General features: G+C 36.3%; 1 protein-coding gene across 5 annotated transcripts in view; it reads right to left on the bottom strand.

Moving 5' to 3' along the window:
- Window positions 1–11852: 11852 nt before the first annotated feature.
- Window positions 11853–18157, bottom strand: part of UBE3A (ubiquitin protein ligase E3A) — a 43895-nt gene continuing 37590 nt past the window's right edge. For all 5 annotated transcript variants that reach the window (XM_058184965.1, XM_058184969.1, XM_058184970.1 and 2 more), the window contains 7 exons: window positions 17900–18044; window positions 16110–16315; window positions 14922–15086; window positions 13550–13705; window positions 13385–13458; window positions 12224–12367; window positions 11853–11999 (listed from right to left, as the gene is read on the bottom strand). In XM_058184965.1, the coding sequence (XP_058040948.1) occupies window positions 11879–11999; window positions 12224–12367; window positions 13385–13458; window positions 13550–13705; window positions 14922–15086; window positions 16110–16315; window positions 17900–18044 (1011 nt within the window). In that variant the 3' untranslated portion in view covers window positions 11853–11878. The remainder of the gene's footprint in view (window positions 12000–12223; window positions 12368–13384; window positions 13459–13549; window positions 13706–14921; window positions 15087–16109; window positions 16316–17899; window positions 18045–18157) is intronic.

Genomic DNA, 18157 nt, shown 5'->3' with positions numbered 1-18157 from the left:
TACAGTATATATGAAATAGCTGGGTGAGCTCATCCATTGACAAGACGGTCAGGTTTTAAAAGCATACTGATGATATCCAGATATTTAAGCAGAGGTTGTGATAGTGCCCTGTTCTGATGTCTGAAGATTGTTGAGTCTGGATGAGGAAGAACCAGCTCAGATTGAATTCAGCAATATAGATTTACTTGTGTACGGACGTCCTCTGACTCCAGAGACCCAACATCTTTGGTTCTGAACTCAAAGCTCCTACTTGAAGAACAAGTGGCAGAAGTGGCCAAATTTAGCATGCATAGTATTATATTTAGTCAGAACCTTTTGACTCCGTATTGAACATTAGAAGGAGAGAAGGCAGAAAAGTGGTAATCAGTCATACAGAATGGATGGTTGTTCCATTTAGAAGAAAGTAAGACTTTCAAAGGTTTAAATGTAAATATATGTTTAAAGAAAAGATGATAAATGGCCCATAACAGACAGAATTGGCTTTAGGTTTTGAGAGGCCTAAAGCAAGATCTGCTTAATGAGTCCCCTTTTCATTATTACAATCACTGCTTGCCTATCTTGCCCATTACACAAGGCAGATGGTGCAAGGCAAACAGCTTTTTCATGTTTTTGCCGTTATTTGCATGCTAAAGGAAGACAGATGAACCACTAGACTGGGAAACCCTTCAGTAGAATGTGCCAGTATTGACAGTGTCTTGGCAAGTAGCTCCATGTCTTTAACAATAGCCCTGCTAAAGTATTGTTGGAGCAGGTGCCTGCATGAAAGAAAATAAACTAAGCTTTGTTTAGGAAAGTTCACTAGCAACTTCAGCCCATCTATTGCTAATCTGTAATCCATTCTTCTCTATGACAAAGTCAGAGCAAGTCATCTGAAAACTTGAACTGCACAGACGCAGATAAAAAAGAACTGAACTCAGAGACAAAAAATACAATAAAAGCCCAGTGTATTAGACTAAATCAGTGTTGCTCACTCTCAGCCACTTTAAGATATGTGGATTTCAACTCCTAGAATTCCATAGCTGTATGGCTGTGAAAGCTAGAAATCAAGACAGAATGCGAGAGAGAGAAAAAAGATATGCTTGCTCTGTACATTTCTTTAAAAAGTCCCTGATCAATGTAGAAGTTACAAAGGTGAAAGGCCTATTTTAATTCACATAAAGTTCTGGCAAGTAACATAATTCATAAGTAATACAAATTTAATTTCCACTTAATTTCCGATTGAAATAATCCAAAAAGTATTCTAAAAAGAAAACAAAAGGAAATTTGCAGGAAGATTAAAAGGTTCCTAGAACAGGAAAGGATGGGGGCCTTTTGCAGAAATAAATAATAACTGAAGAGAGATGCAAAAATAAAAGAAAGTGACTCTAAGGCCGACTTTTATTACTGTTTATTTTTCTGAAGTGAGCTTAATCTACAAAAGAACTGTTCAAAATTTGTCCTAGGCAGAGCATATGAGCTGTTAATTTTTTTACAATTCTGCCTAAATCGGTGAAATTTTTTGGCACCAAGTGCCGAAATGGGAGCATGTGCAGGGGAGCACCGGAAACCAGAAAAGCAGCTCCCCAGCATAGATGTCCGGGAGTGCTGGAAATCAGAAAAGCAGTTCCCCAGTGTGCACATGGGCACCAGGAAGCTGAGTTTCTGGTTTCCAGTGCACATATGCGTGCCTGTCACCTGGTCTTCTGGTTTCTGGTGCGCATGCGCACCAGGGAGCTGCCAGGGAGCTGCTGCATGTGCAAAGACCAGCTGGCTGGCATGCTGGAACCTGGAAGAGCAATGGCTGACAGTTGGCGTGCCCAGAGAGATGGCTCTGCGCGCCACTTCTGGCAACCGTGCCATAGGTTCGCCATCACGGGCCTAAGTCTTCAAAGTGGCTCAGTGATGGTAATTTCCTATCATATTTTTCCAAAAAGCTTCCATGAAGGTTAATTTCTGTTCCCCCAATAGCTGCTGATGGTAGACCAAAAAAATAAATAAATCACTTTACTGCTATTGTCATTTTTTATTCCAAATTAATCTTATGCTTCTCTTGAAAGGTGAATTTGAATATCTCCATCTATACAACCTAAATTATTTCTCCCCTTCCCCAGAGTCCTCTGATTTTTCAAGGCCTGAAAATCAGAATGAGTTTCAAAACAGCCTTGAAATTTCTAGTTAGTCTTTTCAAAAATACATTTTAGAAGCTAATTCCATCCTCTTCTATTTTTTCAGTGTGGTCTTAAAGATGTCCAAAAAGTACCTCTTAATAAGAGTTGTCCCCAACTGTGTCATGATTTTATCTGGATCTAAAATAAAAATGGTCCTCTGGATGGGCAGAAAAAAGGGCAATTTCACGTCTTCAATGACTTTTAGTTTTCTGATTATAACTATCACCGAAATGCTTCTAGTTGTAATTAAAGTTGAAGTATGAGCCAAATTTCAGCCCTTCTTCACTTCTGTCTTAGCCACAGATTATTTTCCCCCTCTTCAATAATGTATGGAAGTGCACATTATAAACGTACACAGGAGCTCTCACTAAAACTCATGCATGAAGCAAATCATAGCATTGCAGACTTATTAATTTCCTCTCATTGTCAATGGCCCAGGGGGACACATTTTTATGCCTTTGATTAAAATTCTCACAGAGCAGGGGGAGTGATGAACATCCCCCCCATCCCATTTACTAGGTGTAAGATGTTCAAGGTGGTTAGTGAATTTGCCATATCAAACCACAGATGACATGAAAAAGATACAAAAAACTCAAATATTTTTGCAGCCCATATCTGCTTACTTTTTTTAATAGGACTCCTATAAATATGGAATTGACTGTAACAAATATTCCTCTGATGTAAGAACAAAATATAGTAAATAAAGTAGTACTTTAAGAACGTTAAGAAACAGGATTTTCCAAGCCTGTTATTCTATTGCTTAGTCTCCTGTCATACAGTTTCCACCTCAAGAAACTGTCTATCTGGAACAGGGGTGTCAAACTCAATTTCATCGTGGGCCGCATCAGGGCTGTGGTGGCCGGGCGGGCATGGCCGACTGGGTGGGTGTGGCCAGCTTGATGCCACTCCCCAAACTGCTGGCATGTTCTGTCTTCGCATTGGGTAGATCGGGCCGAAGAGACGCTGACCCAATGTTTTTTCTTCATACTGGGTAGACTGGGAGGAAGTGAAGAGGATCAGCCCCTTACATTTTCCAGGATGGCCCTGTGGGTCAGATCCAACCACATTGCAACCGAATTGAGTTTGACATCCCTGATCTTGGACATGTAAGTATTTCAGGATTTAATACTAGTTTTTTCTCTGAAACAGTGAAACAGCAGACAAACCAACTGATTCTTCTTTCAGCTAATATTTGTATACACTCAAAGTCTGGCACATCTTTTCTCTCAAATTTCATAGGTTTCAAGAAAACAGAGGGAAAGGAAATAAGTTATCTCTAAGCTACATACTCCAGGTTTATAGCCTGGGTTATTTATGGCGTTTTTAGAAAAAGGTCTTCTAATACCCTTTATACTTTTGTGGTAATTTTCTGAACAGTCCTAATAGCTTCCCTTATACACACAGTAAGCCCAAGGCAATATATTCTCAAGACAAAAATATCACTTAATAGTTTGAAATATAGTTTTTGTGCAAGTCATCACCACCATTATCACCACCCTAACCCCTTGTTCAGGACAATGAAAGAATAAGATGATGCAGATAGAAGGAATTTATGCTATGAAACACGCAAACTTAAATTTGAAAACTACACGTTAAAAGTACGTATCACTCATAAGGCACATATAAACAAACGTAGTGATCTATAGCAGCATCCTCCAACTTTTTGGGTGTCAGGGATCGGTTTTGTGGAGAAAAGTTTTTTCCACAGACTGGAGGGGGTGTAGCTTTGTGTGCTGCCTGCATTTCACGGATGTTTCTGGCATGCCGTGGACCACAGTCGTCCATGGACCAGAGGTTGGGGAAACCTGATCTATAGGACCACTCTTGCTTTGGCATGAAACGATCAGCACATCATAAAGAAATGGCTCTGAGCAGGTTGTCGAAGAACAACATGGGAAAATTATCTTTGCCTGAGGCTTACACTGAAAGCAACTCATTTTCTATGTCCCCACTTAATCTACAGTCCCTCTTTTCTTCCCTATACCTCCCTTGCCTTCATAGAAACATTGTCAATTTTGTTCATGACTGCTTAGGCAATGGAGTGTGGCTTAACTGGCTTCCCTCACCCCTTCCAGCAATTCTATATTAAAAGGGCTGGTTTCCTATTGTGTGCAATTTGATCTGCAAGCAGGGTGCTAAGGTAGAAAGGGAATCAATGCATAAAAGCTTATTTACTGAACAGTGGGGGAGAATGTCAGAGAAAGGGGATAAAATAATTTATTGCATGATGTTTATATGGCATCCTTTGCTCAAGTTCTTTAAAGGGAGGAGAATAACAGAATGGGAAGACATCTATTATATTGACTTCAAACACATAATCCCTCAATGGAAGGACTATTAGGTTTGTGGGTGGAGAAGGTTTACTACTCCCTTTTTAAAATCCCAGGTTTTATATTACGGAAACTCAGAGAACTCCAAGCAGTTTATTTGGAGTGGGGGCGGGGAAACATGTTTAGTCATTACATTAGTTAGGAGTTATGGTTGTTATAGTCCTTTGAGTCAATATTGACATCTGGAGATTACTTGGACAGATCCACAGTTTTATTGGCAATCTTTTGATGTTTTTTTTTCCTGGGGCTAAGAAAGAGAGACTGTCTCAAAGTTATATGCTGGCTTCTGGGTCTGAAGACTATAATTCAGGCTTCCTTATTCCTAGACCAGCACTTTAAAATTCTATACCAAACTGGCTCTCTTTGTTTTTTAAGAAGATCCTTGCCTTCTTCTGAATGTTTCCCATCACTTCCCATCTAGCCTATTGTCTTGGTGTTCCTTCACTGATCCTGTTTTGCTTTTCAAGTGCTGCTGAGGTCAGCCAGCTGGTATAGGAACTACTGTAACTTAAAACAAGTCTAACAATCATTTGTTTGATTCCTATTGATGCTATGTACTATTGTTTTTTTAAAAATCTCCACAAAGTCATCAGGAGTGAAATAAATAGGAACTTAGAATTAGAGCCAAAGATATGGCTTCTTTACATTCATATACATACACACATAGGTTAGTTCTTAGTTTGCAAGACTTGATCTTTGAAATTGGAGGAATTTCTTTAAAAAAATGAAATCTAATGTATAACGTTTAATCTAATGTTATAGAAAACGGTAGCATATTCTTTCAAAATTCAATAGTTTGTTAGCTACAGAAGGTTTTCGATGGCAGAAATCCAATAAACCAGTGGTGGGATTCAGCCAGTTCGCACCACTTCGGGAGAACCGGTTGCTAACTTTCTGAGCAATTTGGCAAACTGGTTGTTGGAAGAAATCATTAGGGCAGAGAACCGGTTGTTAAATTACTTGAATCCCATCACTGCAATAAACCCACCACCCCAGGTATTTCTTTCAAGAGAAGGCTTTCATTTTTGCTTCCTTAACAACAAAGTTAAGGAACTTGATCTGATCAACAAACCCTTGACTGTTGATATAGCTGGTCAAGGTTTCTTGTGATTCACAATCAGTCTTGGGGGAAGTCCAAAAACATGTTGCTCACTCCAGTAACAGATATTGTTGAAAGCTAAATATGATTTGCTGTGAAAAGAAGAATGAGCAGTCAAAAGATTATAAAACCTAAGCATGAGTCGTAGCTTCAGATTTAAATTTCCAGGCTCCTGTTTCACGATGGATGAAAAAGCAACATTCAAAGAGGGAGAGAAATCCCAGCTGACTTCCTCTTATAATGAAAAAGAAGAGATCCTGTTAAATAAGCAGCTTAGGATTCTAAACTCCATGAAGAAACAGGCTGAAAATTCCATAATTCTTGACCAAAGGATCTTGTACAACAGATTCACCATGAAGCTCAAGAAATCTGAAGTGGCTCATGCCAAGCTATTTGGTGATCGGGAGCTCGTCAAACAGCTTTCTCGGAGTCTCTTTCCAAATCTGCATTCTGTTGTGACTGACGATAGTAAGAAAGCGATTGGAGCTCTATTGCAGAATACAGAAGTCTCCAGAGCTATTTCAGCTCCATGTAGAATTCAGAAGCAGCAAGCTGCAGTCTCTGTCACTAACAGTCACAGCAGCTACAAAAACTGGCAAGGTAAGGAAGCTGAGAATAAAGAGCAACAGAATTCCGTTCCAGCTACAATGGAAATGAATGCTCAACTGCAATGTCAGAAGAGGGTCACCTCAGGTGCTAAAGGAGTTTCTGAAGGTCAGCTTGTTTTTATCCAACCCTCCAGCACTGCTACATGCAAAAGATCCCACACTTCCTGTCCTCAAGAAAATGGCAGATTGCCCTCTGTGAAATATGGCTTTGTAAAAATCTACCCCCAGCCATTGCATTCGGCACATCAGGCTACAGATCCTAGTATGTCTTCATCCCTGAGATGTCCAGAAGGGGATTTTTTGAAAGAAAAATGGCCAAATGCAAAAAGCAGAAGTCACAAATGGAGACCAAATTCAAGGAGTCTTTTCTTGAATTTGGACTACATGCCTTTAGAAATATGCAACAGCAAGAGTAAAAATTTAAAAGTACACAATTATGACTCTTTAAATGATAAGATCAAGCTGTTTCTTGAGAAAGTTGCCACTTTAAAACAAGAACGAGTCTGCCATTTACAGGACTATTATTCTGACAGGCTGCAGGAACATATAGGGCAGAAATGTCAGATAAATGGGGATTTTGTATGGGATAACATTCAGGAGCAGAGAAAATGGAATCCAATAGGTTCAGAGACCAACCATCGAAGCATTACAATAAAGAAACTGGACATGGATTTCACCAAAGAAGACAGGCCATTAGATATTTTAATATGGGAAAATTACAATAAGTTACTTACTGAAGAGAATCTCATTGAAAGACATTGGCTGAATAATAACCCTAATCACCTGATCACAAAATAAGACTTGGACAATTTTCTTTCCAAGATTAAGAGCTGTTCGGGATTAATATTGACTAAAACAGACTATCCTTTTAGGTTTCTTAAGTGGTGCTTCATCATTTACTAGAATCTAAGTATATATTGGGAATATCTTCTGCAAATGTTTTCGATTCCTGCCCTGTGAAAAACAGGCAGGGAATGTTAGTGATCTTAACTGTCGTATCTTAGAATGATCCTTACCATTCTTCTATACATTTGATTAATAAATATGAAAATATGTGAAAATCATGTACTTTTAAAGTTTAAGTTTGTTTCAAGCTTGTGGAAACAGACATTTCCTATCTTTTCTGCACCGTATTCCTATTAGTTGGTTTAAATGCATGTTGATCTTCAGTATAAGTAATCAACTTTTATTCTACACTTTGTCACGATTCAGGTTACCCAAATCAATACAATCTGAATGGTGACAAAGTGTAGAATAAAAGTTGATTACTTATACTGAAGATCAATATGCATATAAACCCCATGATTGTAATAAAATATAATTACTTCTTAAAAGATGAGAGCTTAATTTGAGGCAAAAATTAACTGGAACATTTCAGCCCTAGCATATTATAGATTAAGAAAGTGTATTTTTTAATATAAAAAACATATATTTAAATCAGATCTGACCACTTAGCAAAAGTAACAATAATGCTGGGATCCTCTTGGTGTCCTTTTCATCAAGTTGATTTTTCTTATTATTTTTAAGAATTTGATGCTGCTAAATTCTAAAATCATTGAACATTATGGTTCAGTTTTTTGATTGTATGCAAAATTAAACTTCTGAAGGAAGGGGTTGGATGTAGTAATCAGCTCTCAGCCTCTCCATTTCTTGGAACAGTTGTAATTTACTACTATAATTATTTTTCTGTATCTATTAATATACAAGTATGTGATTTATGTAAATAAAAACAGGTTAAGAATTAATTTTCATAGTAATTTAAATGGTTTAGCCTGTGAACTTTTATTTATTACATCAAATGCGCTAGAATTTGGTGCAACATCTTTTTTTGAATCTCAAAATTATCCTATATTTTTTGTCATTTTATTTTTGAACACTTATAGGCCTGTGATAAAATGGAAAATGAAAACTAAGGGCACTCAGAAAATGGTACACATTTCCTCCCTCTTAATATAAAAAGACCACCAGGGCAGGCTGGCCCCAGAAGTGTCTATGGGCACATAATCCATGTATGCCATGTTGGTCCTCTATTAAAATGAAAATGGCTCATTCTTAACTTATTCTGAGTTTATCCCAGGATGAAATTTCTGGTACTGGACTAAAACCGAATCCTTTATTTTTTTTAATACTCAAGACTGTGCATGAGCCTCGTAAGGAAAATCAATAGTTCTAGTGCATCCCCAAAAAAATCTTCGTTGTTACTGTTTAAATCAGAATTACATGCAATCCATGTAATTTTAACCTATTATAATTCTTTGCCATACAATTGTCATACATGGAATCTAAAATGGGTCTTATATCTCAAGTGGAGGTCTTGGAACTTGGGAAAATTCCCAACAATTTAAGGCAGCTGCTGGTGTCAGCTCTACAAGGTAGGCCAGTCAGAAACTATCCCCACAGGAAGACTTTAGCTTAAGCCAATCTAGTATAATCCTAGCCTTCCTTTGGAATCAGTTTCCTGAGCTGGTCTATCTCCTATAGCTGAAATCAAATCTTGGAAGTCTGTTAATGTTTTACTTTTCCACTCTCATACACCAATGTGTCAGGGAGGAGCCAATTTGAGCATCTTCCTAATACTATGGTTGTTCTTGGACCTTAAGGCTGACCTTTTAAGCCCCCCCCCCAACCTTTTGGGCACCAGGGATTAGTTCCATGGAGAGGTTTTTCCATGGACTGGAGAGTTGTGTGGTTGGACAAATTAGTACAGGCAGTCCTTGACTTACAAGAGATTGCTGAACAACTGTTCAAAGTTACAATGGACCATCCCAGAGCTACTTACAACTCTTTTTCAGAATTATAAAGGTCATAAATCCCTTCCATAATCATGTAACTACATTTTGGGCACTTGACAACTGGCTCACTATATATAGCAGGTTGCAGTGTCCTGCAGTCACATAACTTTGTGACTTTTAAAAAAAATCATTTTTGGTGTTTATTTTTGATTTTTGGCAAAACAAAAAACAAAAAACATAACCTATTGGGGAAAAACGCATTTGCTTAATGACCATTGTAAAAACAGGTTGTACATTCAAATTACGACTGTAATTCTGGGCTCAATTCTGTTGAGAATACCTGTAGCCATTCACTTCACTCATGAATAGATATCATTTGTCAAGATTCCCACAACTGCTATTTTTAGCACATTGAAAGTAATTGCAATATAAATACTTAGCTTATAAAAGAAATTAGCAATCATTTTCATTTACATAAAAGTGAGACATTTACTATGTGTAATTCTAGATTAACATAACATTTCTGTTTAACGGCTATTAATGTAGTCTTGTATTTTTTGAAAGCAGAAAACAGGATCCTAGCTATGCAAATCTTATTGTACAAGTGAGAATTACAAGAAAACTTTGATATTTCTATCTAGTTCCAAAAGAACTAGAAAATGATTTCAGCTGCTGTTTTTGCTTTCTGCCTTCTGTAATTTAAAATATTACTGTATGTATCTCATAATTATTGGCAAGTGATCATAAACAAAATATTTTGCTTCTTTCCTAGTGGCATGTTTAATGTGAGTAAACATTCCACTTATTTCCACCATTTCTCATTCCATTTATTTCAAGAAATGTTTGAGTGGTGAAAACCATCAGTCAATTTCTAATATACTGATTGTGAGGCAAAGCTTTACACTAACACTCAAGAATAGATTAGAATAGAATAACAAAGTTGAAAGGGACCTTTGAGGTCTTCTAGTCCAACCCCCTGGTTAGGCAGGAAACCCTACAGCATTTCAGACAAATGGTCATCCAATCTCTTAAAAACTTGCAGTGTTGGAGCATTTACAACTTCTGGAGGCAAGTTGTTCCACTGATTAATTGTTCTATCAGGAAATTTCTCCTTAGTTTTAGGTTGCTTTGCTTCTCTCCTTGATCAGTTTCCACCCATTGCTTCTTGTCCTGACCTCAGGTGCTTTGGAGAATAGCTTGACTCCTTTTTTGTGGCAGCCCCTGAAATATTGGAATACCGCTATTATGTTACTCCTAGTCCTTCTCCTCAAACTAGATATACCTACTTCCAGCAACTGTTCTTTTATGTTTTAGCCTCCAGTCCCTTAATCATCTTTGTTGCTCTTCTCTGCACTCCTTCTAGAGTCTCAATATATTTTTTACATTGTGACCAAAACCGAATGCAGTATTCCAAGTGTGGCCTAACCAAGGCATTATAAAGTGGTATTAACATTCACGTCATCTTGATTCTATGCCTCTGTCTTTCTATTCTATGATTTTATTTTTCTTCACCAAGAAATTCTAATGATATTCGGACCTAATATTATACTAAGAACATGACTTTTTTAAAATTTGTCACTGGACAAGCATTGTTATTTTATTTGACACTGTAGTTACAGAAGTATTGTCTGTTTCTATTGCTATCACCAAGGCACAAGCTCACTTCTGCACATCAGCTGACATTTACAGTGAGAGGAACACCACCTGTATTGTCTTGATAAAACATGTATGATCCTTTTATTCATACTGTAATAGCAGCAATGAGCAGTGTGTAGGGATGCTTTGTAGAAGGTAAACGTTTTACATTCTGAATTTATGATACGCCATGTAAAAGAGAGAAGTGAATTCAGGATTTACTTTCTACACATTGCATGAATAACTTGGAGTATTACAATGCAAATGTGCCCTTTAAAAAATCATTTCCCCCTGTTGCTAGATGAGGGGAAAAAAAGGCATCTCCTTGCTGCAGCACTGATCATGTGCCTTGATAAAGAAACAGCAGTATATATATTTTTTAAAAAAAGCTTGCAGGGAAGACTGAATTGTCTATTTAAAATGTCAACGTAAGAGAAATCAATAGCTTCTTTTTAAGTGCACTTCACATGCTTTTGTTTATAGACCCAACATTCTGATTTCTCCCACATATTCCTATATTCTAAAGTTGTTTGGCTGAAATGCACTTTTTTCTTAAAAAGAAAAAAAGGTGAAAATAACTATGCTCACATTTTTATACGGCTAGAAATCTTGCTAATTAAAAACCCGGTATGCTATAAGACAAGACATGTGAAAGACAACATATATAATGAAATGACTTTTTGTTTTTGTTTAATTGTTGTGCTGTGGCTAAAAGTAAAGGTCTGAAGGCTGTAATTTAACATTCCAAGTTCTCCCTTCCATCTTTATTGATTCTAATGTTTTTCCACAAATGTCTTTGGGGGCTAGAACAGCAGTCATTGCATCACACCATTTTGTTTTCCAAGACTTAAATTTTCAAAAGCAAAACTGTTCAAAAAGTACAGTTCCCGATTTTGATTTGATAACTGGGACAAAAATGTAGCACATACTTAAAGGTTACACAATCTACAAATGATGGCAATATTTTCCTTGGGAGAGTACAGTTTTGTTTTCTTGTAAATACTCAAAAAGGCTCAACTTCAAGCAGTAATAAAACACAAGCAAAAGTGATTTAACCCTTTAAAATAAATATTCAGGAAAACCTCTCTGTACATACAAGTGAAAGAATATGTAACACTTTCACGCTAAAAGAAAATAATTTGTTCATAGAAGCAGCTGAAATCTGCTGTTCCAGCCCAGAGTCCCCAAGTGAAGAAGGGAGGCCCAAATACAGGTGACTACGGTAGCTTGCTTGCTATAGCTTATGGCCTTTTGTGGGTTTTCTCTTATTGATTTTTGGACAGGGACACCATTGCCACCAATCGTTTTATCCCTTTTATTTAATTCATTACAGCATGCCAAATCCTTTGGCATATGTGATGGCCTTCAACAATCTCTCCTTAAGTTTCTCTTTGCTGGAATATTCCGGAAGCAAGAGGACATTAAAGCATGTATGAGATGTAGGTAACCTGGAGAAAGAAAAGAACCGAGTCTCAGAATTGAACATAAACAGTTCTATTAGCTTAGCATAAGAAATACTGATATTTTATCCATGTTTTATTTTTCACTTTTTAAAGAATTAGGTTATTCAAATGCTGTTATGGGTAAGTTTATGTAACCCTCATTTGGGATCAATTGTAAACCTATTGCTTAACTACATTTTCTACCTATTTCTTAATTTTAAAAACTTTACCTTTCGGTGTCAGGGCCATTTTTGGCTATAATCATCTTTAGTTTTCCAAGTCCTCCTACTGGTGCTCTGTCTGTCCCTGTTGTAAACTGGAGGAAGAGTCTTTTTTGCTCATCTGTAAATGAATGGACTATTTCCCAAAATTCCCTGCAGAAGTGAAAATTAAACAGAAAAAGAAACTATGCAGTGCAAATAACTCAAATGACTGCTTAGAGATAATCTGCATAAAACTTGCTTTTTGACATTTGCTTCAGAAATAACCAATACAAGATTATAATCATCCCAAAGGTGCTTTTTCAAGAGGCAATTGGACTTTCTGGTTTTTCTTTGAAGACATTTTTGCTTCTCATCCAAGAAGCTTCTTCAGCTCTGACTGGATGGTGGGGAATGGAAGGATTTATATTCCTTGCAACAATCTAACATGCTCATACTCATTTGACCAGCTGTCTTGGGCTTTTGCCAAAAAGAGGACAAAACCTCTTTTTAACCAATTAACAACTAACTTTATCAGCCACTCAATGCACTTATGAAATATAGGTTACTTACATACAATATCTAAAATAAATTTTAAGATGTAAAGAGACTGATTGTGACTCTAATATATGCATACAGAGAGTTAACTGATGCTTTATAGCATTGGTGAAATACATTTTTTTTTGCTACTGGTTCTGTGGGTGTGGCTTGGTGGGGGTCATGTGACTGGGTGGGTGTGGCCTACCTTTTTTTTTTTTTTACTTTTTAAAGCATTTTTTTACTACCTATTTGCCCGAACTAGTAGTAAAAAAATGCTTTAAAAAAGTAAAGAAAAGGTTCTGATAATCGCACAGTACAATCAGAACCTTTTTTTTACTTTTTAAAACATTTTTTTTACTATCAGTTCACTCGAACCGGTAGTTTTTATCACTATTGGTTCGCCCGAACTGGAGCAAACCGGTAGCATTTCACCCGCTTTAAAGGATCTCAGTTTGAAAAACAGGAAATGGAGATCACTCCAATTTTTACTACTTTTATTTTAGCAACCATGCCCATCACTTGAAATATCTTGTCAAGTTTCCCCCTTTCTTTTATAATTGTGAGACTCGCATCATATTTGGCTATTCTCCTTGTTTGGAGATAGAAGTACCACTTTCTGTAACTATATATAGAAAAGCTTAGTCCCCATACCTAATTATAAGAGAATCTCTGGTATAGCCACCATCATATTCTGTGGTTTCTTCTAGGGCTTGGAAGTCTAGATTCTGTAAATAGAATATATTGTATCACCATTATACAATTTAGCACCAACAGCAAAACCAATAATTTTTTTCCCATTCAATTAAAATGCCTTACCCTACTTCCGCAAATAAGCAATTCAATCTCCTCAGGTCTAAATAAATATTTTAGGGGAGATTCGTTGGTTACCATGTGGAATCCTCTTCGAAAGGCCTTAAATTGTTTTTCCACTGATTTGTTCAGAATGTAGTCAGAATACAGATTAACAAATTCCTGTTTAATAAAAAAAGCAGACACACCAAGTTTCTTTACTAGGACAGGTATGAGCCTTTGTCTCAAATAAAGATAATTATGCTCTTCCCACTATCCTCTCAAAAACTAGATATGAACTTCCTCTTGTTTAGTAGCCCTAAGACTTACACATCTATAAGATTTTACAGATTCTTCAAACTATTTCATAAAGAAGTATTTCATGTTTTTTTAATTACCATTCATCTCTACAAGGCTAAAATCTAATGAAGTTATTAGAATTTTTCTTAAGTTGCTAGTGAAAAGTGGCTTTCAATTCCTTAACAAAGGAGTCCCTATCTAACACAAGATATATTTTTATTCAGAATAGCCTCTTCACCTCACATACTATGATTGTCAATTAACTGAACTTAATAGTAACTAATAATCAAAGTTACTGATGTGCTTTCCTGACTTGCTTTTATATTATTTGTCATTCTATTATTTTATTTTAAATTTTAAAAAAACATTAGCTTTAAAAAACCCAGAAATCCTTATTTTATATCAAACTACAGGCTGCACTCATGGTTCTTTTCCTTACATACTATTCTTCTGATGATAGATAATATATGTGGCTCAGGGCTGAAGGTTTGGGTCGCTAGGATTCTCTGGGCTTAGTTTTTCATTGGCAGATGTTTAATTACACCCCTCTTTCCATAACATCTTTAGGACTAAAGATGGATTTAAGTAGATAATGAAATATCTGTAAATGAAAATCCAGGCTTAGAACACATATCCATTAGCCCCTTCCCTCAACTTAGTGCATTCTAGGTAATGGTTAGGAATTCTGAAAGTTGTAATCTCAATGCCTGTTTGGAAGCCAAATATATCATGAATACCAAGATGCGTCAGAAATGCAGTTAGAAACATCAGAGAAATTCAGCTTCTAGTCAGGGACAAACTTCACTTATCTGAAGTAAAAATCTAGCTCTTATGAAAGCTTACGGCAATACTTTGAATGGTTAAAAAAGGGTTGGGAGCAGACTTTGGCAGTCTATATACTTTTTGTTCCTACTGTGGCATGGGTCATTATAATATTCAAAACAATGCAAATCATATAAGCAAAGATCCTGAAAAAAATAAATTTGCATAATACAAACAGGTTGCAGAATGCATTTATTCAATATGCTATCTTTGCAGTTTTAGAATACCACTTACTTAGATAATCACTGTATAATTGGTGGCAGCCATATTATATTACCTTTCTGTTTTCATTTGTAATAGGGATTTTATCTCCATTTTCCTTTAAATCATGCATCATTGGATTACCAAAGAGATCTGTATGAGATATCTGGAAGGTTATCATCATATCGTCTTCCACACTTCCCTCATACTGCAACAAGTCTCTTAAGCTCTGGTAGAGAACCTAAAACAGTAAATATATTTCATATAGCCTTAAAAAGCATTTACAAGAAGCCTGATGCATAGAATGTGTACAAACGAACCAAGCTAAATATAAGCATCTACTTGTAACAGTCATTTTAATATAAAAAGTAATTGTTGGAGATTGAGAATTTGATGAGAGAAGAAGGAAGTGCCTCGATTTGTTTCTTTCCCCAAGGGATGCCTTGTTTTAATGAAGCTACCCTTTAAAACCTGTTTTTTCATATCCTGGGAAAATATTGCTTCCAATAGCCAGAAAAAAGATGGCAAGTCACAAAATTTAAATCACTTATCACTATTTCTCTAATCAGATGCACAGTTTTTTCTCATTTAAAAACCTATGCAATATTGGGAGCATACCGATAATTTAATCACAATTAATTATGCTTCAGAAGCTAATGAACCTGGGAGCTTTCCCCTCCTCAAAATGTGGCTTTGCTATCTCATCTACTCCACTAGCCTCTATCACCTGGAACAAGCTAGTGTGCAATGTTATGATTACACAGCCAAAAAGAAATAACAAAGAACCTTTGTTAGTTAAGGCATCCTGAGGAAAAGCCACATTATACATTTCATAGCCACATCACTGCCAGTCATGGCAATGTTTTTATAAATTAAGCCTGTAAATATTGAATTCTGTTTTGGACAAATAACAGTGTGTGGCCATCTTTTTCAAGGTTAGCAGAGAGTTCTAGAGTATATTTTATTAGATGTGTACAAATCTTATTTGATACAAATGTTCTTAAAATCCACATTAGCAGTCATATGATTAAGAGCTTGTATAAATGCAATGCCAGATACAATCTAAACAAATTATTATTACTTGTCTATGGAATTCTGAGACAATATTGATCCTCATTTCACAAGTTTTTTTAATTAAAAATAAGAGATGTACACACTCATACAAAGGTAAACATTCAGAATATACTATAGTGTCACCAGGTTTAAAATATAACAACACTGAACTGTGAACTTCCAAACAGCAGGAAAACTTGAAAGGACTTACAGGATGAGAATCTGCCAGATCACGGAAAGTTCCTTTTTTGCCCATTAATTTCCTGTAGACAACCATTGGAAAATGGACATCCAGAATACAATTATTGTAAATAGCCAGGCCCAATACAATCCCAATCAATGTAAACTGTCCCTCAGTTTCAAAAGAGGATGGGTTAAACCAAAACAATTTTGTGGACTCATCGTAAGTGAACATTCCTATATAAAAAAAAGTTACAGGATTTCAGATTTAATGAGAACAGTTCAATAACTAGCCATTTTCTGATTATGAATTTTTCACTTTTAAATTCCATGTGTTATTTAGTCCCTTTAATTAATATACTGTTCAGCACATTGAATAGACATCTGCATTTTATACGAAAGCCCAAAATGATAAAGCCACCATTGTTCCCTAATATTCATTTTAAATGAACAGTACTTAAAAAACTGAGCATTGAGAGAAAACAGCCAAGAGTTCAGGCTTTTATCAAGTGTAACAAATGACTTTTGTATGTATCTTTAACATTATAGAGATTCAGAAAAAAGATAAAGTACAAATGTTCCAAACTTTTGTATACGCGTACAATGGAAGAAAACATGATATAAAACTCCTTATTAAACACCTATGTCAAAAACAACTTGCACACTTTTTCTAACATTTCAGGGAAACATTAAATTGTAGCTATCTTTGAATAAGGGACGCGGTGGCTCAGGGGCTAGGACGTTGAGCTTGTTGATTCAAAGGTCGGATGCTCAGCGGTACAAATCCCTAGTGCTGCCGTGTAACGGGGTGAGCTCCCATTACTTGTCCCAGCTTCTGCCAACCTAGCAATTTCAAAAGCATGTAAAAATGCAAGTAGAAAAAATAGGCACCACCTTGGTGGGAAGGTAACAGCATTCCGTGTGCCTTTGGCGTTGAGTCATGCCGGCCACATGACCACGGAGACGTCTTCGGACAGTGCTGGCTCTTCGGCTTTGAAACGGAGATGAGCACTACCCCCTAGAGTCGGCAAACACTAGCACGTATGTGCGAGGGGAACCTTTACCTTTACCTTATCTTTGAATGTGCAAGATATTTCTGCTGAAGGAGATATTTTATGTGCATTTTTACAGGCAAAAATTGCATGTATCTTTTTTAGAAGGATATTATGTATTTTTACTTAAGTAGATTTTTTTTAAAAAAATCTGAATAAAACCCAATTATCACTGAGTGAATAGAAAGCAAACTTTTCTGAGATAAGAAAATGAATAATTTCCATCTTCTGTATTAAATAGATTCAAAGCAAAAGCATTCAATCACAGCAGGAATCAACAATCAATTTAGGTAATAATCAGGACCATGTGATTTCACACAATACATGTGTTTGTATTAATATAAATATTTAAACATCTAAACAAATTAATAGTGGCCCCAAACTCCTAAAATCATATAAAAACTTAAAGGTATTTCAATAATTTGGGTATTGCATGAAACCGTTAATTTCATTTTTATTTGAAGTTAGCAGATTCCACCCAATGTTGTCATGGGTAAATGCTTTATTTATTTGGTACATTTTTATCTCACTTCCCTACCCCAAATCAGCTCAAAGTAGCTTACAACGAGATCTTCATTCACTTTTTCCTCAGAACAGCAAGGCTGGGCTGGTGAATGTGGCCCTCATCCAGCAAATTTCTATGAGAGGGGATGGACTTGAGGCTGGTTATCCTCAGTCTTGGCACAATACTTTAATCACAGAACATGCAGTGAAAAAATGGTGAGGAGTGCAATTAACTACACACTAACCATGAAAATTACTTACTTACCAATATCGGGGTTGAAGATTTCTTCTACAACTAGTTGAAAAAATTCTTTGGAAACTCCTCCTTCATCAACCCCTTGTTCTCCTTCAAATTCTACATACAACTGCTTTTTCAAATCAGCTGGATTTTCCATTGCAATCATTTCTAACTACAGGGTGAGAAATAAAACAATCTTTGAGGAAGTGCATATCAATGGACATGAATGTCCAATTTTAAAATCATTGAATGACACAATGCCAAAGCTTCAAAAACATCTTTCTA

This window comes from Ahaetulla prasina, chromosome 5 (assembly GCF_028640845.1).
Source record: "Ahaetulla prasina isolate Xishuangbanna chromosome 5, ASM2864084v1, whole genome shotgun sequence".
NCBI classification, from domain to species: domain Eukaryota; kingdom Metazoa; phylum Chordata; class Lepidosauria; order Squamata; family Colubridae; genus Ahaetulla; species Ahaetulla prasina.
This window is presented reverse-complemented; position numbering and strand designations above follow the sequence as displayed.